The sequence below is a fragment of the Eimeria acervulina genome, genomic scaffold (genome assembly GCF_000499425.1).
Source record: "Eimeria acervulina Houghton genomic scaffold, Eah_scaff105, whole genome shotgun sequence".
NCBI lineage: Eukaryota > Apicomplexa > Conoidasida > Eucoccidiorida > Eimeriidae > Eimeria > Eimeria acervulina.
In genome coordinates, this window is record NW_013550410.1 from 23,743 (window position 1) to 47,835 (window position 24,093).

At 48.4% G+C, this 24,093-nt stretch overlaps 4 protein-coding genes across 4 annotated transcripts; 2 read left to right on the plus strand and 2 right to left on the minus strand.

Annotated features, from left to right (window-relative positions):
* Nucleotides 1–88: 88 nt before the first annotated feature.
* EAH_00016710 (TBC domain-containing protein, putative) lies at nt 89–5,503 on the plus strand (the record flags this gene model as incomplete). The annotated part of the gene is made up of 10 exons (XM_013397767.1): nt 89–1,457; nt 1,690–1,789; nt 1,976–2,065; nt 2,504–2,623; nt 3,059–3,140; nt 3,301–3,484; nt 3,835–3,946; nt 4,171–4,240; nt 4,385–4,546; nt 4,910–5,503. The coding sequence occupies 10 exons, from the start codon at nt 89–91 to the stop codon at nt 5,501–5,503; spliced, it is 2,883 nt and encodes a 960-aa protein (XP_013253221.1).
* A 1,228-nt stretch (nt 5,504–6,731) lies between these two features.
* EAH_00016720 (zinc finger (CHY type) protein, putative) lies at nt 6,732–9,885 on the plus strand (the record flags this gene model as incomplete). The annotated part of the gene is made up of 7 exons (XM_013397768.1): nt 6,732–7,474; nt 7,688–7,753; nt 7,910–7,970; nt 8,328–8,543; nt 9,188–9,245; nt 9,515–9,664; nt 9,830–9,885. 7 exons carry the CDS (start codon nt 6,732–6,734, stop codon nt 9,883–9,885), a joined length of 1,350 nt encoding a protein of 449 aa, XP_013253222.1.
* Nucleotides 9,886–10,733: 848 nt separating this feature from the next.
* On the minus strand, nt 10,734–11,609 carry EAH_00016730 (hypothetical protein, conserved; the record flags this gene model as incomplete). Its single annotated transcript, XM_013397769.1, has 1 exon — nt 10,734–11,609. One exon carries the CDS (start codon nt 11,607–11,609, stop codon nt 10,734–10,736), a length of 876 nt encoding a protein of 291 aa, XP_013253223.1.
* Nucleotides 11,610–18,352: 6,743 nt separating this feature from the next.
* On the minus strand, nt 18,353–23,744 carry EAH_00016740 (DnaJ domain-containing protein, putative; the record flags this gene model as incomplete). Its single annotated transcript, XM_013397770.1, has 10 exons — nt 18,353–18,433; nt 18,739–18,903; nt 19,166–19,336; nt 19,587–19,716; nt 20,460–20,552; nt 21,301–21,411; nt 21,950–22,111; nt 22,554–22,680; nt 22,872–23,216; nt 23,570–23,744. 10 exons carry the CDS (start codon nt 23,742–23,744, stop codon nt 18,353–18,355), a joined length of 1,560 nt encoding a protein of 519 aa, XP_013253224.1.
* Nucleotides 23,745–24,093: the final 349 nt, after the last annotated feature.

Consider the following 24,093-nt stretch of genomic DNA (forward strand, 5'->3'; position numbering starts at 1 on the left):
CTCAGCAGTGGTGAGCTGTCCAGACACACCAGCACACACAAGCGATCTCAGGACGACCTCCACTTGCATAAAGAAGCCTGCAAAGAACATGGCCTCCTGCGGGCCCGGCCGCTTGCCCTTCGGGGCGGATTCGAGATGTACGTACACCGACGCAAGCGCTGGGCCTGCGCCTCCCTCCGCCCTTCCGTTGTCCCTACTGGCTGACGCCCCATGTTCCCCCTACGACTTACAGCAGCAGCAGCAGCAGCACAAGCAACAGCAGCAGCAGCAGCAGCAGCAGGCATTAGAAGTGGACGGCGCCGAGGAGGAGGACTGGTCTCGCCCCAGGACCCCCACCGTGTCGGATGTGCGCTCTCTTCCCCTCATGGTGTCTAGGCCTTTGTCTTTGTCTCTTCTGGCGGCGTTGGGTCCTCCTGAAGAGGCTGGCAGTAGCGAAAGAAACAGAGGCAGCAGCAGCAGCCGCGCTGGCAAGAGCGCCAGCAACAGCAGCAGCAGCAGCAGCAGCAGCACCAGCCGATCGCTTGTTGCACCTGAGCGGGCTGCGCCTGCCTTGAGCGTGCGGAGCTGCAGCAGCGGGGGGGCTGCCCCTAACCATGTGTCTGCTGCACGAGATAGCAGCTGTGCATCCAAAGGAGAGATTGTGAGAGAAGAACTTCATCTTGGTGTCTGCTGCACCCAGTCATCTGCAGACTCCGCGCTGTACAGCGGCCAGCGCACAGGCAGCAGCAGTGCAGGCAGCAGCCGCAGCAACGCATGCAGCAGCAGCAGCAACGCATGCGGCGACAGCAGCAGCAAACACGCCCCGCCATGGGCCCCAGAGAGACAGTTCTGCTTCTCAGGCGTTACCACGCGCAGCCTGTGGAGCACCCGCATCTGCGCATGTAGACCCGGACCCGTCCTGAGTGGCATCCCCAACTGCAGCAGCAACAGCAGTAGCAGCAAAAGAAACGGCATCAGCAGCGCAGCACGGACCGCGAAGATGGAAGCTGCTGATCCTACGGGGCTGCCGCCCCCGCAGGAGGCCGTTGGGGACCGCAGCAGTAGCAGCAGCCGCAGCAGCAGCCGCAGCAGCAGCCGCTGCAGCAGCGACAGCAAAGACAGCGGCGGTAGTAGCAACAGCAGCGTATGGGAGGGAGAGCTGCGGGAATCTCTTGCTAAGGCTGGCAGCAGCAAAGGAGAGGCAGCACAGCCAGCCGATTTCGATGATCCGCTGCAGCGGCTGCAGACGCTGCAGCTGCAGCACCAACCACGTTCTCCCCTGCTGCTGCTGCGCTGCAGCAGCTCGCAGGATGCGGATTTGCTGCAGCAAAGCGGTGGAGACACTTGCCCTCTGCTATCAGATGCGCCCCCTGTTTCTAGCGATGCTGTCTCTGTTGCCGCTGCCTCTGAACCCATAGGATCTGCTGCTGCTGCGGTTCCTGCTGCTGCTCCTACTTCTGTCCCTATTCCCGCGAGTGGTGAGATCACAGCCCTGCTGCAAGGGCAGCAAAGGCATCCGTGCATGCATTCATGCATGCATGCATGTATGCATGCCGCCCAGGAGCAGACCCTCAGCTGCAAAGCACTGCACTCCCACAAGGTCGAAACACCAGCAGCAGCGGCAGGATCACAACCACCAGCAGCAGCAGAACCAGCAGCAGCAGCAGCAGGATCTGTGTGTGTGTGTGGCGTGCTGCTTTCACCATGCAGTTGGCAGTTACTACGGCTTCAACCTCGGGGCTGAGGTGAGGGCTCGGGTGTCTGCGTACGAGGAGAAGACGGCTTCGCAAAGGAAGCGGCAGACGAAGCTGTACGTCCACCGCATCCTTGTCCTATTTCTTTTGTAGTGCATGCGTGCGTGTGTGTGTGTCTGTCTGTCTGTGGTTTCGGGCTTGGGGAGTCTAATGTTTTTTTTTTCATTGGGATCTGAGTGGGTGCGTGTACATCAAGTAGTTTTAGTTCTGTTTGTTTGCTGCTGCTGTCGCTGCTGCTGCAGCTGGGAGGAGTACTTAGCAAATAACCCTTCTTTCGAAGACCGAAGGCCCCTTAAGAGGCTCGTCAGACGGGGGATCCCGGATCATCTCAGGTGGGGTTGCGTTGGTTGGTTGTTTTTGTTGTTTGTTGTTTGTTGTTTGTTTTTTGTTGTTGTTCTTCTGGTTCGTCTTGCCCTTGGTTGCCTCTTTGAAACCCTAGCCAACCCTGGAAAACCCTAAACCCTAAACCCGCAAGATACAGATGGGGGGCTAGTGGAGGGTCCCCACTCACCATAAGTCTTGCATGTGTTTGTTCTTGCTTTTTTCTCGTTCCTGTTCTTCTTCCTGTTATTGTCCTTGTTCATATTATTTTTATTGTGCCTTCCCTTGTTCTTGTTTGCCTCTTTTGTGCCCTAAATGCGGGACGCCAAACCAATAAACCCTAAACCATAGTTCCTCCCCGACTTGCTGCTATCTTTGAACGCCTCCCTCGCGCTGCTTTGTTCTGCATTGGTGCTTGTATGGCTTTCACCTTTTCTGGTTTATCTCAGTTTTGTTTTGTTGCATTGCTCGTCTTTGTTTGTTTTCCGCTGCTTCTTTAGAGGAAAGGTTTGGGCTTCTTTCTTGGGGGCTGATGCGCTGCTCAACTCGGACCCGGAGGCTTTTGAACGGTAGGCCTCTTCCTGGTGTACGTAAACCTGAATCCGTCTGCACATACACCTGAATCCGTCTGTACATACACCCGAATCGCGGTGTACGTACACCTAAATCTGTGGGTGTACGTTCACTATAATTGCGGTGTACGTACACCTGAACCTGTGGCTGCTTTCTCGAAGAAATGGCAAACAACTGTGGACTGCTTGCGCCTCCCCAAAACAGAGCTCTACGGGGGGCCTGTCTTATTATTGCACAGCCTATATATTATGGGCGTATGTCTACTGCATCTATTTTGTTTCATGTTCTCGTAGCACGTATAATATATGCGTATATCTACGTGTATGCTTATGTATGTATACCTGTGTTGCATTGTGTTTAGGAATATGTATTGTAGTACTCATATATATACATAATGTGCATCTATGTGTGTACTTTATTTGACTTTTCAGGCTGCAGATGGAGCAGTTGCCTGTGGACGTGAGCGGCCAAATAGAGCTGGACCTCCCGCGAACATTTCCGAACAACAAAAGGGTAATTTGCACTAAAATGCGTTGCTGGTTTCATGAGGTGTACGTACGTACAACTTAAGTCACATTTTGTATGTCCCTCCATACGCCCCCATGAAATCGCTGTTGCTGCAGCTGGTGCTGACGCTGCTGCTGCTGCTGTTGCTGTCGGGGTGTCTGTACAGTTCCGCTGCAGCGGTGGCATCTGCGCGTTGCGGCGCGTGTTGCGGGGTTTTGCTGCTGCTCGTCCTGGGGTTGGTTACTGCCAAGGGTTGAATTTCTTGGCTGGGACTTTGCTGCTTTTCCAAGAGCAAGAGTTAGCCCTGGCTTCTCTGCTGCAGCTCGTCGTCTCCAATGATAAGAACAAAGGTACAAAAGGGAACACAGTGAACCATCTGCTTCTAACCAGAGCAGATGGGTTGGGCTGCACCTACCGGGGTGCAGCGTGCGCATACACTGCGTCATACGTACGCTGCGTCGTCTGCGCACTCCAGTGTATAACACTGCGGTGTATGCGCACTGCGGTGTCTGTACAGTGCGGTGTATGTGCACTGCGGTGTATGCGCACTGCGCTGTATGCTGCGGTGTGCGTACACTATGCACACTGAGGTGTATGTACACTGAGGCATGCTTACACTGAGGTGTATGCACACATTGAGCTGCTGACTTGCGATTCCGTTTATATTATTACTATTATTATTGTCTTTATTATTCTACAGGACTACAAATTGGCCGCTACTACTCGAACGGGATGACGGACCTGAGGAGAGATTTGAAAGTGCTGGAGCTGCTTATCAGGCAGAAGTCTCCCCGAGTTTTCCAAGTCCTAAAGTACGCAGCTGCTGGTTTGTTGCTGCCATGCTGTTGCTGTTGCTGGTGCATCTTCTGCTGCTCTGTTTCTCGCGCTGCTGTGCTGCTGGAGGGGAGAGCCGGAGGCGGGGGTGTACTGGGCCTTCGAGTTTACAGTGGTTTCAGCTGTGATTTTTTTTCTGTTTTATATTTGTTTATGATTTGCATGCGCCTTTTATTTGTTTGTTTGCGTGCGGCACCCTCAGGAAGACGGGCGTAGAGGTGGAGTGGGTGGCTGCAGAGTGGTTTTTGTGTCTCTTTGCTACATCTTGCCCTGTGAGCCTTGTTGTTTCTCTAGGGTTTCGAGATCAGGGTTAGGGTATAGGGTTTAGGGTTTGGCTTTGTTATGGCTTCGGGTGCCGGCATTGTGGTTCCTTGCACTTGTTTTTTGCTTTCGTTTTGCATGCGTTTTGTATACAGCAACCGACCGTTCTTCGTATTTGGGATTGTCTGATGCTGGAGGGCCCCAAGATTTTGTTCCGCGTTGCTCTCGGCTTTATATTTTACTTCGAGTCGCAGCTGGCGAAGATGCAGTCACTAGAGCAAGTGATGGGGTCTCTGAAGACCAAGCTGTCTCTGTTGGTGCGTCTGTGTGCAGTAAACTATATATATATGTATATATACAGCAAAAGCTTCGCCGCTTCTTTGCTGTTGTTGGTGGCCTCGAGATAAAAAAGAACGCACATCCACAAACTATAAATGCAGCAACAGCAACAGGAGCCATGCACACTCATGGCTATCACCCCAAGCAGACACCGGACAGTTAAGGCCCTCAAGCTCTCTCGCAGCGCAGCGAGCAGAAATGCACGCAAAACGCAGCAGCAAACACAGCATAGGCTGCGACGGCCGATATGATACTCCTTGCAGTCTGTCGCTTAGAGTTTTGTTGGGGTGTGTCTACAGCCACATGATCTGCTGCTGCTGCTGCTGCTGTTCCTCCTGCAGGTTGAACACAACGAGTTGCTGCGGCTTTGCTTCAACAAACTGCGGAGCTTCCCGCGACGGAAACTGCAGAGGATGCAGGAAACGATTGCGGCGGGGCTGGTAGACCCCCCCATTCGTCACTCCCATCACTCGGCCGAGCAGCAGCAGCGGCAGCAGCAGGGGGAGGAGGAGGAACAGCAAGACCAGCAGCACCAGGTGTCTTTGCAAGATCCGCGACGCAGGCGGTTGCTGCCATTCAGGCGCAACAGCAAGCAGCAGCATGCATGCGAGGTGGTACAACCCCACCAACAACAAGAGTCTCAACTTCAGGGCGCTGCTGCTGCTGCACAGCTTCATTTTACTTGGAGAGAGAAGCTGTCGCGTGTCAGTCGAGTCGGATTAAAGAGAAAGGGAACTTTGCCTTCGCTCACGCAGCGTGGGGGGCCCCCCTTGGAGGCCTCCTCCGATGAACACCTAACTCAAGACGCTCCCAACAGCTGCAGCGGCAACAAAAGCAACACAGGGGAGCTGCACAGACACCGCACTTTACGCAGTTTGCAAAAGCCACGAAAGACACCGAGGTCTCCCCCTTGCAGAGGGGCCTCGGCTGTGTAGTTCAGAAGAGGAAACGCATGCAAGACAAACAAAGGCATTCACATCCCTATCTGCACTGTACATTCAGCTCTGCATCTTTTTAAACTCCCTCCTGGCCCACCCGTGTTTTGGGGGAATATGAGGAGGGAGGCGGAGCCGCGAGTGTGGGGCGTCATTGCTAACGAACCTCTTCTGCTAGCTATAGCTTCTACAGCAAGCTCTCCAGGTGTCTTGACGCAGAGGTAGCCAAGCATTCTGCATGTAGCCAGCTGGCCGTGCCCCCACAGATGTTGCCATAAAGCACTAGGGCCTCAACTGACGCAGTGTCTTGACAGCGAAGTAGCTGCACCTTCCATACTGCTACCTTGTTCTGACTTCACCCCAGTTCCTAATTCTCATCACTAGAAGGATTAATAGTTAACACACAATAGGGCGCTAACACTGGGTTTAGCGGTCGCAGCGATGCAGTGTATTCGCAGCAAGCTGAACAGTGTCTGTGTATCGCACGCTTTGCTTAAAGCAATGGAGAACAAGCCCCGATATCTTCATGTACTATGGTTGGGGTCCCTTTAAGGCGTATTTCAGGTTGCATGCAAGGGTAGAAAGCAATTGTTTGTTTGCCTGAGGCGGCGCCGGCAGCAGCTAAAAAGGGTAATCTGCGGCCCGGAGGAAAGCGAAGCTCATCACAGCAAGAGACAGAGGGGTTATTCATCAATACTGGCTGATTAGAAACAAAGGAAACTCAGTCTTCGGTTGCTAGGCTATGGAGCTGGTGATGCATGCTGACCTTGTTGGGTGTGTGATGCTTCGAACTAACTGTTTAAACAAATACAAGAAAATATTCCTAAGAAAATAACATGGCTAATTTCAACTGCCATTCAGGTTCGAGTGTTGGAAGCCTGCATGTACATCCTGCTGCATTGAAATCTGCATGTACACCCGAACCGAACGCCTTCGGGTGGTGGGAGAGGAAGACTGTCCTAGAAAAGACAAATAAATCATGTTTTAGTAGTTGTAGTTTCCTCAAAAACTGAAACCACAACCTCCTCCATTGGAGCGCGTGTATTTTGTTTGTTTTTTAGGTGGAAATACACCTCAAGTTGTGCAGCCGCGCCAGCGCCGCTTGTTGGCGGTGATCTGCGCATAGTCTGCGCAGCGTTTAGTATCGCATTCATGTTTCCTTTTCTCCTTTTTGTCATTATTGAGCATTAGTTGGCTTACCGCCTCTTTATAGAGCCGCTTTCCCCCAATGTCTAGCTTCGAGCCAGAGGCCGCACGTGTGGGGATTCGTGCCGGCCGTGCAGATCGCGAAGAACCCCAAGACGATGGCAGCAGCCACAACGGCACAATCAGCATTAGCAGCGCCAGCGTCAGCAGCATCAACGGCAGCAGCGGCAGCATCGAAAGCCCTTCATCATCATCATCATCAGGTCTGCATAGCGGACGCGGAATAGACGAAGAATCACCCGACAGTGCACAGCGGAAGCGCGAGCACTCAGACGGACCTGAGAGCCTTTCCAGCCTGAGCAGTTCCCAGCAGCAGCAGCAGCCACACAGCATCAGCAGCGGCGACGAGGATTCACAGACACCCCAGGTTGCTGTGGTTTCTGTGGAGGCGAGCTCTGTCTCTGCAGCAGGCAACCAGGAAGAAGAGGCCCTGCAAGCACCATCAGCAGCAGCAGCAGAAGGAGAAGGAGTAGGAGACTCGCAAAACGAAGAGGAGGCATCTCAACTAACAGAGTCAGAGTACAGCGAAGATGACGACGACTCAGAACAGTGGGAGGAGGCAGTTAGCAGCGCGGAAGAGGGCAGCATTCCCTTTGAATCTGACGATGGGTCAAGCAGCAGCAGCTCGGACTCCGATAGCAGCGCAGATACACCTAATCCACCGGCAGCAGAAGCAGCAGCAGGAGACAGTGCAGCTGCAGAGACAGCGCAACAACTCGGCTGCTCACACTACCGCCGCAAATGCAAAATCGTAGCTCCTTGCTGGTGAGTGCTGCTAATCACATACGCTGTCGATTGCAGCAGCTGCATTTGCTGCTGCTTAAGGCTGCCATGCTGAAGGCAGCAAGGAGCAGCGTAGGGTTTGCGGATACTGACTGGTACTGCTGTGGCGATTTTGTTTGGGTTTCAACAGCTGCATAGACAGCAGAAACAGTGAAGCCTTTTCTTGTTTGTGCTGTTCTGCTGCTGCTGCTGCAGCAAGGAGATCTACTGGTGCAGACACTGCCACAATGAAGCATACGAATCGGACCTAGTCAAGGCACAGTCCGTCCCTTATTCTACATTTGCTGCTGTTCTCACTGCTGCTGCTGCTGCTGCTGCAGCTTGTGCCGCTGTAGGTGTGCTGGCTTAAGTGGGTGTTTTGCTATGAATTGGTGTGTCTTTGTTTTGTGTCTGTATCTGCTGCTACATTTGTCTCAGTGAAATCGATCGGCATGCAGTGGAGGAGATTGTCTGCGCTGTATGCGAGACGCGGCAGTCTGTAAGCAACAAATGCATGCAGTGCGGCGTCTCCTTTGGGGCTTATTTCTGTCCTATTTGCAAATTCTGGGATGATCAGGGAGAGAAAAAGAAGGTAGGCGGGTAGCCCTTCAGCTACATTTGGTGCTGTTCTTCCTGCTGCTGCTGCTGCTTCTGATGCTGCTTCCGCTGTTCATCCTGTTGCTTCTCCTGCTACTGTTTGCCTGCCATCACCTTCTGGTGATTCTAGTGCTGCTGCTGCTGGTCCTGCTGCTGCTTCTGGTGCTGCTGTTCTTCCTGATGGTGCGGTTGCTGCTGCAGCAGCAGCAGCAGACGCATGCATGCATGCACGCACGCATGCATGCATGCATTTGTTCAGGTGTATCACTGCGACGAGTGCGGCATTTGCCGTTCTGGGGGCCGGGAGAATTACTTTCACTGCCCAACTTGCGGCAGCTGCTACCCGCTGCAGCTGCAAAATAAACACAAGTGTTTAGAAAATGCAATGCGCCGTCAGTGCCCTGTTTGTTTAGAAGACATGTTCACCAGCCTCAGACAAAGCCAAGTCCTGCAGTGCGGCCACACCATCCATGCTGTGAGGGACATATATATATATATATAATATGCATATATATGCTTTGTATACGTATTATATGTATATATATCTGTATTTGTTATGCTGACTATTATTAGGAAGAATAGTAATACAGTTATTTTGTTATGAATTTAAAACATTAACTTAATAAATTTCATACACTAGCTTTCTTTCTTCTTTGTCTTCTTGGTCTTTGTCTTTGCCTCTTTCTTCTTTCACTTCTCGTTCTTCTTATTTCTCCTTTTCTTTCTTCTTTTTTTCTTTTCTCTTCCTCATCTCTTTTTTCGCCTCCTCTTCTTCCTCTTCTTTCACTTCCTCCTCGTTCTCAATTTCTATCACATCTTACTTTCATCTTTCGTTCTTTCTTTCTCGTGTTTCGCTTCTTCCTCTTCTTTCTCTCCTTCAAACAACAAAGCTGCCTCCTGCTTCCGCTCACCTCCCCGGCATCCGCCTGGCTGTTAGCTGCACACCACAACGTGCATGCATGCATGCATGCATGCGTCTTGCGTGCATCGTCTGGGTGGATGAAGTCCCCGTGCATATATGCTTGCAGCGGTTATGAGCGGCTTCCGTGCATTCCATGGATGGTCTGGATGGAGCATCTGTTGGTTCTGTCTTCTCTTTTTGTTTGTTTTGCTGCACAGGACTGTCTACGGCTGCTGCAAAAGCAAAAGGGCTTCCAGGCAATACGCTGCCCCATGTGTAAGCGAAGTAAAGCCACAAATAGCAACACAAATGCATGCATGCGTATCTGTATTTATTTCTATATTTCTATATATATATATATATGTGTTGTGTCCGTATATATCTGTATATCTACAGGTATTTGAATATCCGGGTTTTGTATATATGCATTAAATATTCTCTTTATGTACTATAAATGCGTGGATCTGTATATATGTACACACGTATATATATATATATATATACATATATATCTGTATATTTGTTTTTGTGTGTTGAATGCGCAGGCAGCAAGTCGATAGCGGACTACAGTGCCTTTTGGCGTCAGCTGAGTGAAGAGATAGAGAGAACGCCATTAGAACAAGAAATGCAACGAAAAGTTCGCGTTGCATGCAACGACTGTTTAGAACGATCAACGACGGACTTCCATTTCTTGGGTCTGCATGCGTGCACGTACACCGGAACAAATAAACATCTGTTTGCATTTAAGCAGTCCTTGTATCACTAGGGGGATTAAGCGTGCTATTCTGTTTGTTTGCTGGCTTGCTCAAGGCGTATTTATATGCATTTCTTTGTTTGCGTCTTCATGTTTTACTGTGCAGGACTCAAGTGCATGCACTGCAACAGCTTCAACACTCGGGATGTGGCGGAAGACTGAAATCTGCCGCGAATGCAGCAAACCAAGAAGATATCTGCTGCAGCTACAGCAGGCGCAGCAGGCGCAGCAGCTGCAGCATCCATTGCTGCTTCACTAGAAAAAGCTACAACGCTATTCTAGTAGTATACAGGGGTTTGGGGTTTCTTCTTGAGGTATAGGGGGTTTGTTTAGTGAGTTTTTAAAGTGAGTTTGCGTTCGGTCTTTACTTGTCTCCACGGAGGGGACTGAAGCTGATTAACTGTTGTGCTGCATAGGAAGCAGCGCTTTCTAGCGACGACGGCCGGTGTTGTCGCTGGGGTGTCTGTACAGCTCGTGGCTGCCGCTTCGTTGTTTTAGGGGGCTTTTTCGCTTCGTATATAAATATTGTAGCGAATTAATCCATTTATTGCGCGCAGCTAAACACTTCCCAGCGAGAGGAGCTGCACTTCAGGTGCGGCATGCAGCTGTTAGATCAGCAGCAGTTATGGGGGTCTTGTAGTGATGTAATAATATATATATATATATATGTATATATTTATATTTATTATATAACTGCCTCTCACGCAGAGTGGCAGTTGAAAGTACGTTGGTTTGTTGAGTTTGTTTTGCTTCATCCCGCAAACCCCCTGTGTTTAGAGGGTCCAGCAGCACTTCTGTGAGGAGCGCTGCAAGCAGAACAGATTTTTGCTTTTGTCTGTCTAAAAGCATCTTCTTCTTCTTGTCGTCCTGCCTTCAAAACAGCAGTTTATAGAGAAGATTCGATAGCCAGCCTGGACCTGCAGTGGGTTGCATGCATGCAAAGGAGAAAACAAGAAAAGGAGGAGCGTGAGGCTTTCGTTCATTTGTTCTCTGTTGTTTTGTGGGGTTTGTTATATATCGATGAAGGGTTTGTTATATATCGATGAACGAAAGAAAACAAGTGAAGAGGAGAAGAGGCCTTTTAATATCTTCTCTTCTGTTTCCTTACTGTCGTAGTCGAGTTTATGAGTTGTGATGAGTTGTACGTTGTTGAAGGGACAGAATTTAATTTGTTTGCGAGGTGAAGTAGCGGCTTGCATTTCTGTGGCTGATTCTTCCCTTCGTCTTTTGGTGCCCCGCCGCCTGTTCATGTTCTGTTGTTGTGCTGAGTCTGCACTGGAGGCGTCTGTCTTTCGTTGCTTTCTTTCTGTCTTTTTGTCTTGAGGGCTTTCGCTTGCTGCCCTTTGAATAGAGGACATCCGGAGGGCCTCGTAGCTACACAGCTCTTCGCTGTCTCGCCGCATCAACACTGGCTTCACTGACACGGCTGCTGGTTGGCTCTCCTCAAGGGCAGCTCGCATCCCTTCAGCTGTACAGACAGAAGAAAGCGGCAGGTGGCTGAGTGCCTCGTCGCCTTCCTGCTGCTGCTGCTGCTGTACACAGTCTTCTGCTGCGAAGCAGTCTATCGGGGCGTCTGTTGTTGGGTCCCAGTCTAAGTCCTGCAGGCGCCCTACTAGAGCGCTGCGGCTGCCGTATGGGGAGCAGCCGAATTCGCTGCAGAGTTGTCTTAGGCGTTCGGTTGGCCATAGCTGAGGGTCTTCAAAAAGGTGAGGATTAACAACAAAGTACGGAGCAGGGGCCCCGTGCAGCGCGAGGCGCCTCGTGTTGCAATGCATGAAGCTTGACGGGGTTGAGCTTGAATCGAGTTGGGGGGAAACGGAAGTGGAGGGGGACCGTCGCAGCCGCAGCTGCCGGCTCGTCAGCTTAACAGTCAGCAGGATGTCCATTATTAGAAAACAAAATAAACAGCAATACATTCATTGCAGATTTAATCTGCGACAGAAGAAGGGCCAGTTCAAAAGACTTGAAAAACGCAAAAAAAGACAACGAGAGCGCGCATTCTTTACTTAAAAGCAAAAGTGAAGGTCTTCCTTGGCCCGCCCATATTATTATCATACAAACCCCTTTGCAGTAATGTATGCACAATATACAAATTTATACATATTTGTGCACTGCAGACTGCTCGAGTACACAGTTAAAAAGGATCCACATTATTCATAGTCAAAGTCCACTTCAGTAATAACGGGAAATAATAACATTAATGATAATGCTAGTAATAATAATAATATTATTATGCTAAATAATGAAACAGAAGAATATGCGTGCCTTTGATGCTGGGAGGCGGCCTCCAGCAAGCCTGACTAATAAGAACCTGCGATTTGGTTCCGTGCATTGATTGATACACCCAATTAAAAAAGATGAGGAAAAGCCACCTACAGTAAACGAGCGGGACGAAGCCCTGAATCTCTGCAAAAGAGAAACAAGAAATTTGTTACATTTCTCTTGTTGTAAAGAATAAAAAGCGAAGACGCACTAGCTCGTCGAGAGCTCGCTTGGGGCTTTCGCGTAGAGGCCAGTGCTACGACGAATCCATAGATGGGAAATACAACAAAAATATACAAAAATCAAAGTTAAAAGCACTTAATTTGGTCTTAAAGGAGCCTATGCACACACTCGTGCACAACATGCCATCGCAACCGGCACAACAAGACGCTGGATGCTCGCCATTGTCGGTTGCGTGTGGAAGCATGCGCCTCTTTTCCTGTTTTTGTAGGGTTCTTCAAACAAAACCTTTAAACAAATCAATCTTAGTCGGACAAAGAGCATTTAATCAATTAACTAGAAAGGAGTATGCACAGACTGCCGTTGCGAGATTACGCGGTGTCTTGGCAAGCAACTCACTGGGTCCGCTGCCGACCGTTGATCATGTTTGCAGCAGCTGAAACAGCAATTGCTTTCAAGTAATTGATGCAAAATTAAAAATCCCTCAATACTAAAATTCAAATTTGCACCTTTTCTCCTATGATTTCACTCTGATGGAGGATGAAGGGCTCGCGTTTCGTTCGCTCGACTGCACAGAAGTTGAAGGCGCGGCGGCGAAACTCGAATGCCTGCTGAGAGAAACGGAAAACATCGAAGCGAAATTGAGCGCATACCGCGAGGAAAATGCAACACTAGAAGGGGACGTACTTGAAAAAGTTGAAGGTAGCCCATTTAAATTGCGTTTTCCCTCTTAATTCTGCACGGTTCCCATTCAGAATCGACGAAATTGCGCCGCCTTTGTGAAGCAGCACTTGCACGGAAGCATGAACGGCTGCAGGCGCTGAGACAGTAATACCGCAGCTGAATGTTTTGGAAATTTTGCAGAAAAACATTTTCAATTACAGGATTACTCAGCTGCGTCAAAGCAGGCGCGAATTGGCCGAAACAAGAGAACTTGCGTCGCACGGGACCCAACAGGGTAAGAAGATGGACTTCACTCACGAGTCTTTCCCCGTCCCTTAACATCTCTTTCCGTCCATGCATTGCAACGTGTTCAGAAGTAATTGCCCTACAGGCTCAGTACAACTCCTTAGTGGAGAAGCGCAATGCAAAACAGGCGCTGCTGACGGCAGCACGTGTATGTTGTCTTCAGCACCTGAACCTCCATTCCTTTATTTCTGCTTATCCCACCTTTTCACTAAAACCAGGAGAAACACGAAGAAGAGCTTGAAAGACTTCGTGAGGTACTGAGGAGTTGCAAAAGAGAGACGGAGGAGAAGTTCGGTCGCACGGCGCGTGCACAAGAGGCTGCTGTTGCAGCACGGCAGGAAGGGGACCGACTATCTCGCGAGTTGCAATCTGCAGCACTTCACAGTTCAAATAAAAACAAAGAGAGTGATTTATGCCGGTCACGTGAGCGTCAACAGACGTACGACAGCTTGCTTGAGAGGATAAGACAAGCGGAACAGGTAGGCGTTAGCTGCCCGTAGACTGAAACCCCAATATTTAAAAAACATGTTTTTTGCAGCGAAAGCAGAGTCTTCTTCTTCCATCGCATGCCGATTCAGCGAGAATAATTCAAATCCATTCTTCTAAAAGGGCCCGCGCGCCGCTGTCAGCAGCTCCGAGATCCGGGCGCATTTTGAGCGAATTAATTGAAGATGCAGGACAAACAAAAAACCCTTTTAGAGCGCAGCATCAGCACTTAGACATTTAGACAGCAACAGCAGAAACAGAGGCAATAGCGGCAGCCACAGCAGCAGCAGCAGCAATAGCAGCTGGCACGCTGCCGGTTCCTTCAGAATATTGCAGCAGTGAATGGACAGGAAACTGGTCCGCAGTCGACTGCAGCAACTGATATATACTTAAACAATTTAAAGTATAAATATACACCTTTAGAAACGATAAAAATATTTTTCTTTGCTTCCACAACTAGCGTGCGCGAGTGGAGCACCCAAATATATAGAAACGCAGTGCATCCATTAGTAGAGTGCCTGGAAGCCTGAGAATGAGAACGCGAAAACCTTCAATTATACTTTGTTTGCGTTTCAAATGAACAGAACAAATTAATCATGTCTTTTTAAACTCTTTCGTGTTTTCCCTATAATTTCTACTGTACCAATCGCCACCGAGTAGCATACATGTTTGCATTAGGCTATTTGCAGTGATGCGAGAATGGGCCATTACCTGCATACAAAGTGAACAGTTTCACTTCTTTTCTGTTCAAACCGATTAACGCTTTTAATTAACTCGCTCTGCCTCAACCAGGTGGCCATACACCGCAGAGGCGCTGCCGTTCGATCCGGGCGTCGCGTTTTTCCTGCCATTTTTGCCGTTTGTTCAGGTTTAGAGGTATTTCGCGGTTCTTTTTTGTAGGAATGGTCGCAGCTTTCTTCTTCAACTTGCGACCCTCCCTAGCAATATGTTTGCTGCTGCATCTCAACTGCCTGGCGGCTGTTTATGCAGTGAAGAACTACGGCCTTCGTTGTCCTGAAGGTGTTGATATTTTTGTTTTCTGTGTTTTTTCCGATTATTCGTTTCCTTCTAATTATCACATGCAATAGGGTGGATCTCCAGGGGGGTTGGAGGAGTTTGTGAAGCGCTGCCCAGTTATGTTGGGCCTTGTGCGGTGCGCGGCTTGCAATTGTTGAGTTTCTCTTTCTGTGCTTTTGTTTGTTACTCTCGCAAAACATTCGCAGGCTGTTAATACATTTCCCGAAGATGCCGCTATGAAGCGCCAGCTCGAAGAAACCTGCAAATTGCAATGGCCTGAAGTGTCGCCTTGCGAGAAGGACTATGAACGGCCCTGCCCTGAGCTTTGGGTAAACAGCACAAAATTCAACTTTTCTTAACGCGCGTTGACAACCATGTCTCATTCTGCGCATGCATGCATGCATATGTGCGTGCATGCACGCAGATCCACAACCAAGACAACAGCTGCGCCGCCTCCTTTCTGTACACAGGTAATGCATATTGAATTATTACTTCGTAGACTTGCCGCTGCAAACGAAAGGCCCCACTCGTGGGCCCTTCAGGCAGGTGTGAAAGGAAAGCAACGTACACCGACTTATCAGTCGTAAGCAGCAACACCAGCAAAGGCAACTGAGCCGCAGCAGCAGCAGCACCTCTGCAGCAGCACCATATTGCCCTTGTATTGAGGGTTGATATTTATTTATTTACGTCTGCAGGAAGAGAAGAAGACCATCGAGCGGCGCTGCGGCTTCAGCTGGCCGTGTGCGTCTCTGTGTGCCCGCAACTACGACGTCAGCTGCCCTGAGGTGAGTAAAGCAGAGCAAAAAGAAATAAAATATTTTATTTCGATAAAGAATAAACGCTAAACAATGCATTTACAGGGATGGGAGGAAGAAGGTTAGCAGAGACAACGCAAAAACCCCTTTATTTATTTGCTGCTCTCAACTCCCTGCAACTACCAACATGCAACAGAAGATCAGACTGCGTGCGTTGCCGGGCCGCAAGTACGTCGGTGGTTTCTTCTAAAGAGCGAGAAGACAGCCTTTAAATACGCTGTTGCTGTTGCTGCTGCTGTTGCTGTTGCTGCAGTACAAAGGCCCATGTCTACCGAGGATGAGTTTCCAGAAGATGGACGGGCGAATGAAGGTGGTTGATATTTGCGTTGATTGTTATCATCACCTCATATCTTTTACTAATTGCATGCATCTACAAAACAACGTACTGTAGCAACTCATGGAGCTGCACTGTCTGCTGACCTTCCCCTGTGCAGTTTCCTGCACAGCAGACTACAGCTTCCCTTGGTGCGCCCTACAGCTGTAGCGAAACCCTAAACCCTAAACCCTTAACCCTAAGCCCTAAACCCTAAGAGAACCAATACGAAAACCCGCAGTCCCCACGGATGGCTGGCGCTCTCTGCAGACAGCAGCTGCATATCACCCGGTGAGAGAAGGGGGGAGAGAGGCCTCAATTCTATCAACGGAGAGAGAGAAAGAAAGCAAGAAGGGAAGAAAGAAACAGAGACACCAATTTGCTGCTTCAGATCAATACAGAGGAAGTTGTCAAGGCAGACATCAACTCGCCAGTGAGGCTGCTTCCGCTGTGGGCGGCTGCCCTCCAATATATTTACAAAGGAAGCATTATGATCTATGAATATATATTACTATATATAATATATATTACATTTATACACATACATATATATATCTATGATATATATATTGGTAGTAATGGCAAATTACTCTATATTTAGTTAACATGTATATTATATTGATAAATACATGAATATATATATATATATATATATATATATATATATATGGGTTCGCAGGCAAGTCGCCAGAGGAGAAAAAAAGGTAAACGCCCATCCTCTTCCCTGCCCCGCCATTAAAAGCTGCCAAGTTTAAACGAGGACAACCACCAACAAAACACTAACAAGACAACACTAAAACAGCAGCAAAACAGCAACAAAACAGCAGCTGCAATAACACAACATATACTCTGCAGGTTTGCTGTTAAGTGCAGCGCCCAATGGCCGTGCGTCTCTTCTCCCTCTGCAGTTGGAGAGACTTCTGCGGGTTTGTCTGTCCCTCAGGAGCAGCAGAAGAGAACAACAAGCAGTAAGTAAAAGCCAATTCTTATGGCTGAGGAGACAGAAAGAGATAAACTGCTGCTGCTGCAGGCAAAAGAAGAAGGAAAAGCAGCTTTCTGGTTCCTGCAGGAGACGGGTTTGTTGTACTGACACCGCCTTGAGGTAAATTGGTAAAAAAACAGAAATAAAAAACAGCGGCAAACGTAAATTCTTCTTCTTCGTGCATTTTGGTTTTGTTCGCTCTCCTCTTTCTTCTTCTGTTGCTTCTTCGTCTTCTGCTTCTGCTTCTGCTTCTGTTTAAATAGTATAACTACTCTTATTACTATTTTCTTTCTGTTTACAAGGCCTGATGAAGAAAGACGTCTGTATGCATTAGGCAGGAGTTAAGTCCCTCTGCTTGCTAAGATGGCGGCGCGGATCTGCAAAACCAGCAGAATCCAAACAAATACAAAAAAAATGAAGAAGAAATACCGATGGGTTTGCATGCATGCATGCGCGCATGCAATTCACCAGCTGTCAGTCTGCACCCCAATAATAGAAACAACAGCAGCAACAAATACCAGCAGAAAAAACAAGAAAAAGCAAACAAGAACAAGCAAACAACAGCGACAAACGCCAATACCAGCAGCAAGCAAACTGAGCGAACAACGAAAAAACAAGCAACAGCAGCAACAGAACAGAAACAAAACAGCAACAAAGCAACGAAAAGAATATCCCTCCCCCCTTTAATTTTGTCTGACTTGTTTAAAACGCTCAACGCATTCTTTGCGGGTTTTCCCCGGCACATTTTCTGCAATTGCAGTCCATCGCTCCAATGGCGGCATACTGGAAGGGAATTTCGCTAGAGCGGCTTCAAGAGCCTAAACAATACATAATAATAATAATAAATAATAAATAATATTGATAATAGTAATAATAGTATATAATAATAGTAGTAATAATCACAACAATGTCAATCATAGTAACAATACCAATATACGATTATAATCTATACAATTGAACTCATAAAGAGGAGGTAGCAGATATGTGCGGTACATTTATATATATATAGCTATATATATAATATATAATGCATATACTGGAGCGACTGAACACCTACAGAGTCCCTATAGACCCCATTTACAAGCAAACTGCATTTACACCCAGCGCCATCGCAAATGCAAAAAATAACAGGGGGTCCCCACGAAGAGCAGCAAGACAAATAAAGAAGCGGGAGAAAAGGGAAAAAAGAAGTAGGAAAGACCCACAGTCTGCTGCTCCGGTGTCCAGACAGCGCTAGAGGCGTCTGTCTCGGACGTCTTTCCGTTTGTACCTGCACCACCAGCAGCAGCAGCCTGCTGCTGCTTGTTCTGCTGCAGCACCTCCTGCGAAGACACAGCAGCAGCATCCGCGTTTAATAACAGCAGTGCCAGGGCCCTTCCACCTCCTGCGGTGGCGGGAGCAGCAGCCCCTGTCTTTTTTCTTTCGTTTCTTGGTGCTGCACGTGCAGCAAAGACAGAAAGCAGCAGCAGCTCAAACAATCAGCAGAAGACGCCCAGCGTCAGCCATCAACAGCAGCGCCACGCGCAACCCGCCGAACAAACCCTAAACCCTAAACCCTAAACCCTAAACCCTGATTCAATTTGACCCCTCTACCCTGAACCCCCTTTAACTGCGGACTTGAGATATTTTGGTCCCCATTGTCTTCAGGTTGGCGCTGACGTTCATTTCTTTGGCTTTCTGCACAACCTGCAGCAGCAACAGCAGCAGCAGCAGCACGGGGGGTACAGCAGCACCTCAGTGTCTGTACACGCCTTGCGTGCTGCTACATCATCGAGGCTGCAGCGTGCTGCTAAATAATTATTTCTGCCTCTTTTCCTTTTTTATAAGCGCAGCACTCCTTAAAGAGAACAACATACAAAGCAGATACATAAGTGCAGCCAGCACCCCCATACTAGACACTCCGCTGTAAACCCCCTTGTGCGTTTGTTTTGTTGGGTGAAGGCAGAAGAAAGAACAGCAACAAAAGCTTCATTATAAACGCAAAGACAGACCTCCTCCTGCGTCTTCGTCCCTACGAAAGCTGCTACTTGATGCCAACGACGCGAAGTGCCCCCCGGATATTTCTGCAGGGCCTTCGCTAGAAGAGACAGCTCCTCCACTGTCCATACAGTTTGCTGCGCCTTCTTTCTTTCCAGATCCTGGCGTCGCTTCTCCTCCTTCAAACAAACAAATAATAAATAAATAAATAAATAAGTAGCAGACGAGTGTACAAAGAGACAAACGACAAGGTACAACAACGAAGGGGAAGGCTTGGAACGATATAAGAACCTCTACACAAAACAGTGTGAGAGACAGCAGCAGCAGCAGCAGCAGCAGCAGCAGATAGCAGCAGAAGCAGCAACAACAGCAGCAGAAAGAGAAATACCGACAGAAACCACAGCAGCAAGAGCAGCAGCAGCAGCAGCAGCAGCAGCTGACTTGGATGCGCTGCATTTCCTCTTCAGCCGCCTTGTCTTTCTGGCGCTTCGCCTCTATATATTTCTCCCACTCTGCAGAATACAAATTTAAAGCAGCTCTTCGCTGTTCTGCTGTCAGGTTTAAATCCTCAGGCAGAGGCACTGGTTCCCCTGCCTCGTCTTCAATAGGCAGCTGCAACGCCCCACACAGCAGCAGCAACACGAAACACTAAATCAACAGCAGCAACAGCCCGCAGCAACGCCATCTCCACCGGAAGCAGCAGCAACAGGAGCACCAGCAGCAGTGCTGGCTGTTCAAGGGCAGCTGCATGCATGAATGCATGCATGCAAGCATGCGGTTTTGGTTTGGCTGTGGGGCCCGAGGCAGCTTGGGGTGTCTCGTAGATGTCTTCCTTAGGGGGTTTTGTTTGTTTTTCCCTCACCTGGAGCTGCATTGCCTGATGCACGTTTTTGATAAACTGCTGCAACTCCACAAGCCCTAGAGAGCCACTCAGGTCCTGCAAATGCAGCGGGCTAAGCAGCCCTTCCTCCGCTTCCCCAGCACTCAGGCTCCTATACATCCACCGGAAGTTCTGACGCCTGCAGCAGCAGCAGCATCAGAATCAGTTGCTGTTGCTGTTGCTGCTGTTGGTATTGCTGTTGTTGCTGCTAAGCTTGTTTCGAATATATTCATGGACCCGGTCTGCAAATGATTGTAGTGCAGTGGTATCCCTGTCTATTTTTGTGTTTTTAATAAATACAATAAAAGAAAATGAGTGCTTTTACTGCCTCATTCTACTGCTTTCCCCTACTATACTGAGGTGTACACACAGCTCAGCCAAACGATGCAACGTCTTCCCGTTTATAAAGTTGAAATGCACGAGAAAGGGCTTGCAGACAAAAAGGAATCTAACAAGAAGAACAAGAAGACGAGGAAGAGGGAAAAGAAGAAGAACAAGAAGAAGAAGAGGAAGAAGAAGAGGAGGAAAAAGAGCAAGAAAACGAAGACGAAGAAAAACAAGACGAAGAAAAAGGAGAAGAAGAGGAAGAAAAAGAAGAACAAAGAAGAAGAAGAATACCAACAACCAGCAGTAAACGAAGAAGAGGAAGAAGACGAAGGAGAGGAGGAAGACGAACAAAACCACCATCAACTCCAACAGCAGCGTTAACAACAAAAACAAGAAGAAGAATAAGAAGACAAAGAAAAAAAGAACAATAGTAATTCCCAAACAAGAGACAATAGACAAAACAAACAACACCGCCAGACACAAACAAACAAAACGCTGCAACAGAGACACCTCCCTGCTGCAACGCACCATTTTCTTAGTGCTGCTCTTTCTTGTTGCTGCTGCTGTAAGACCCTCTGTGCTTCTTCTTCTTTGCTGCGAGCTTCTTCTTCTTCTCTTCTCCTGCAGCACACATGCATTAGCATACGAAAGCAATAAAATTTTCTTATACTACTCGAAAAATTAACTTAAAATGTACATCATTCTCGTTTAGAAATAACTTGCATTTATAACTTTTTAATGATATATATATATATATATATATATTTGTATACAACACCAAAGCAAAGATAATAAAGAAATGCCTTCCAGCCCTCCCATCAACCACACACCAACAAACAAACGCAGAGGAACTCTGAAAAAGAATTGTGCAAAAATAAAAAAAAATAAACAAGTACACAAAAGTCCGCTAACCGCCAAACGAACACAAATACACCCTAGCCCACTGCAATTCAACATAGCAGACAAATAAACAAACAAGAAAACATAGACAACTAAACAGAAAATAAAGAAAAACACAAGACAAACATAGATAGAAACAAACACACAAACAAACAAACACAAAATCCAGCGAAAGACTGAAAAGAAGAAAATAAAAAGATACAACACAAGAAAGACAGAACTCAGAAGAAAATTTATCTATACACCGTATGTACACTGCACACACTGTGTGCAGATAAATACAAAAGAAATAAATAATGCAGCAGCAGCAAACAAACCCCCCTGGAGATGCTGCTGCGGCAAAAATTGCTGCTGCAGCATAAATTGCTGCTGCGGCATAAATTGCTGCTGCAGCATAAATTGCTGCTGCAGCATAAAGGATTGCAACAAAATAAAGAGAAACACAAATTGCAGAGAACTCCCAACGCACTTTCTTTCCTCTTCTGCCCTCTTCTCTTCTTCTCTCGCTCGCAGGCGTGCTGCTTTCGCTTCTTCTTTCTTTCTTCTCTCTTCTTCTTTCTGCTGTTTGATTCGCGGGTCCCTGTGTACATACACCTCAACAAAAAGCCCCTAAACCCCAGCAGAAACAGGCGGCTTATGCTTCATTTGTTTAAATGCAACTTTCGCTTACGCTGCATGCGCTGTTTCCACCAGTTTCTGTATGCGGGCCCTTTCACTGCGGATATATTTCTTCCGTATTTTTGCGTTCTCTCTCTCCATCCATCTAAAGAAAGGAAATAAAAAAAGAAAAAGAATTTGTTTATCATTACTATTACTGGCAAGTGCATATTCACAAGGAGAAAAGTCATGAAGACACATAGAACAGCAAAATGCAAACAGCAACAACCACAGGCGCTGCCGGATACTTACAACTACTGCTGCTGCTGTTGCTGCTGTTGCTGCTTCTGCTGTTGTTGCAGCTGTTGCTGCTAGTGGGTTGATTGCAACTGTTGCTCTTGCTGCTGCTGCTGCTGTTGGTTGTGCTACGGCTGTAGCCTTCGCAGCAGCAACAGGCGAACCAGCAACAGCAGCCGCAGCAGCAACAGCAGCCGCAGCAGCAGCAGTAGGTTTGTTCTTACCTGCGTTCTTCTCTGCACTCTGCAGTTCCCAAGTCGTGTTCGTCATGTACACTGAAGTCTCGCCAGGACTCAAAGGCAAACCAAAAAGAATAAAACTTTTCTACTTCTGTCAGTGGAGTTGAACTATCGCCCAACTCCGGAACGGGGCGGCGCACTGACCACCTGTACGTACACCCGAACAACATCCACACCACGCCAACATGCATGCACGCATGCATGCACGCATTTAAATGCATGCGATTAAAGCCCTTGAATGCGCTATGGATATAAAGGATTGTCTGTCTGCAAGCGTCGCCGTGCAGCAGCCCCACACATGCATTTATTTGTCTCGGGTTGTATGAGATAGCTTTGGAGAGGCGAGAGATAATTAAACCCCAAATCCTAAACCCTAAACCATAAACCCTTCTCTTCTGCTGTCACGTCTACATCTAGCATTCGCCCGCGCTCGCTAGCCGCCGGTTGGATGTACACCGCAGCTCGTGCATGCATGCATGAAAGAAGACCCGAACCACCGCTTTGTCTCTGTCGTTTATGCAACTGCATCTGCAGCGGTGGGGTGTATGTTGGGGTGCCTCCTGAGGTATCATTTGGGGTGTCTATTCACCTTGAGTTGCGGACGAAGGCCTCCCCAAACACTTTATAAAAGTCGGCGGGGCTGCTGCAGTCTGCTGCACTTGGAATCTTTTCATCAAATGGCAGTGCGGAGTCGTACTGTCTCCTGAAGTTGCTATCTGCAGCACAAAACGCATGCAGCCCCAAAACGCATGCAGCCCCAAAACGAAACGCATGCAAGAAACGGAGAGCATGCACACGCGGTGAGTATGTGCAAACACCCAGCGAACAACGCACAGCACATCTGCTGCCGCTGCAGCAGCAGCAGCAGCAACAACAGCAGCAATAAAGAATAAATGCAACAACCCACCGCTTAGTGCTTCATACGCCTCCTGAAGCCTCAAGAACGCCTCATGTTCGGAGGCTGGTTGCCCCTCTGCTGCTGGTGCAGGTGGCCCATCTGCTGCCGCTGCTGTTGCATCTTCTGCTGCTGCTGCTGCTGTGTCGGTGGCAGCAGCTGCAGGGTTTGCAGGGGGGCTTGCTGCGCCGCTTTTCGCTTTATCTGGGTGATACTCCAACACTTTCTTTCTATACTGCTTCTTTATCTCTGCGAGGCTGGCCCCCTCCTGCACTCCTAATATTTGGTATAGAGTCTCCTCGTACGCCAGAATGCGCCGCAGGTTCGCGCCTGAAGCTAGCGAAGAGCCACCGCCACCTGCAGCAGCAGCAGCAGCAGCAAACGCATGCAGCAGCTGCACAACGATGGTTCTAACGAGTTGCAGCATACGAGAGAGCTGAAACGATGGGAGATAGAGCTCCTGCTGTTGCTGCTGAGCTGCTGCAGATGCTGCTGCTCCCGACAGTGGTCTCTCAGCTCAATTGACTCACCTCCGGCGGTCTTGTTTTTACTTTTTGCTTTCCACTTGGCGGCATCTTCATCTTCTTCTTCAGGCGTATTGGTGTTTTCTGCAAGCAGGGGCACCCGTTTAACGTTTAGAGGAATGAGGGCATAGGGATTACGGAATAGATTATTTTCTTCTTTTTTTGCACTAATACAAGAAAACTCACTTGAATCTGACTTCCGTGGGTGTTTGGGGGCTTCCCGCTGTTCATACGTCTGCTGGAAGCTACGGCCTGCAGGCTCGATGCGCCTAGTGACGGTGCAGAGGCTGAGGGCGATGAAGGGCTCCAGTGTATCGCCAGCTGCAACATCGGCGTCGCAAAGCATCAACAGACGCTTCATTTTGACGGAATTGGGAAGAACTTTCGCAAGCCTTCTCCATGAGGTGCCTCACTCGAGGTGCACAGACATCCCATGCAGGGCTCTCCGTAACACCACCGCCCTTGAACAACCCCCCACAGCAGAAACTTCGCGTTCTCCCACTTGGGACAAAACAAGAAGAAACGCCAACAAACCCAGCAGCATTTCGAGTGCATATACAGTGCATGCGGAAGGAGTCCCACGGGTGGGGCCGCGAGGGTTTTGATTAGAGTTGTGAGTTGAAAAAAAATTGGTATTTTTGGGTAATTAAACCCTTTTCCATCTTTAATTACATAAACTTAGAAGGATCGCTCTAAAAAGTTACAAGTTC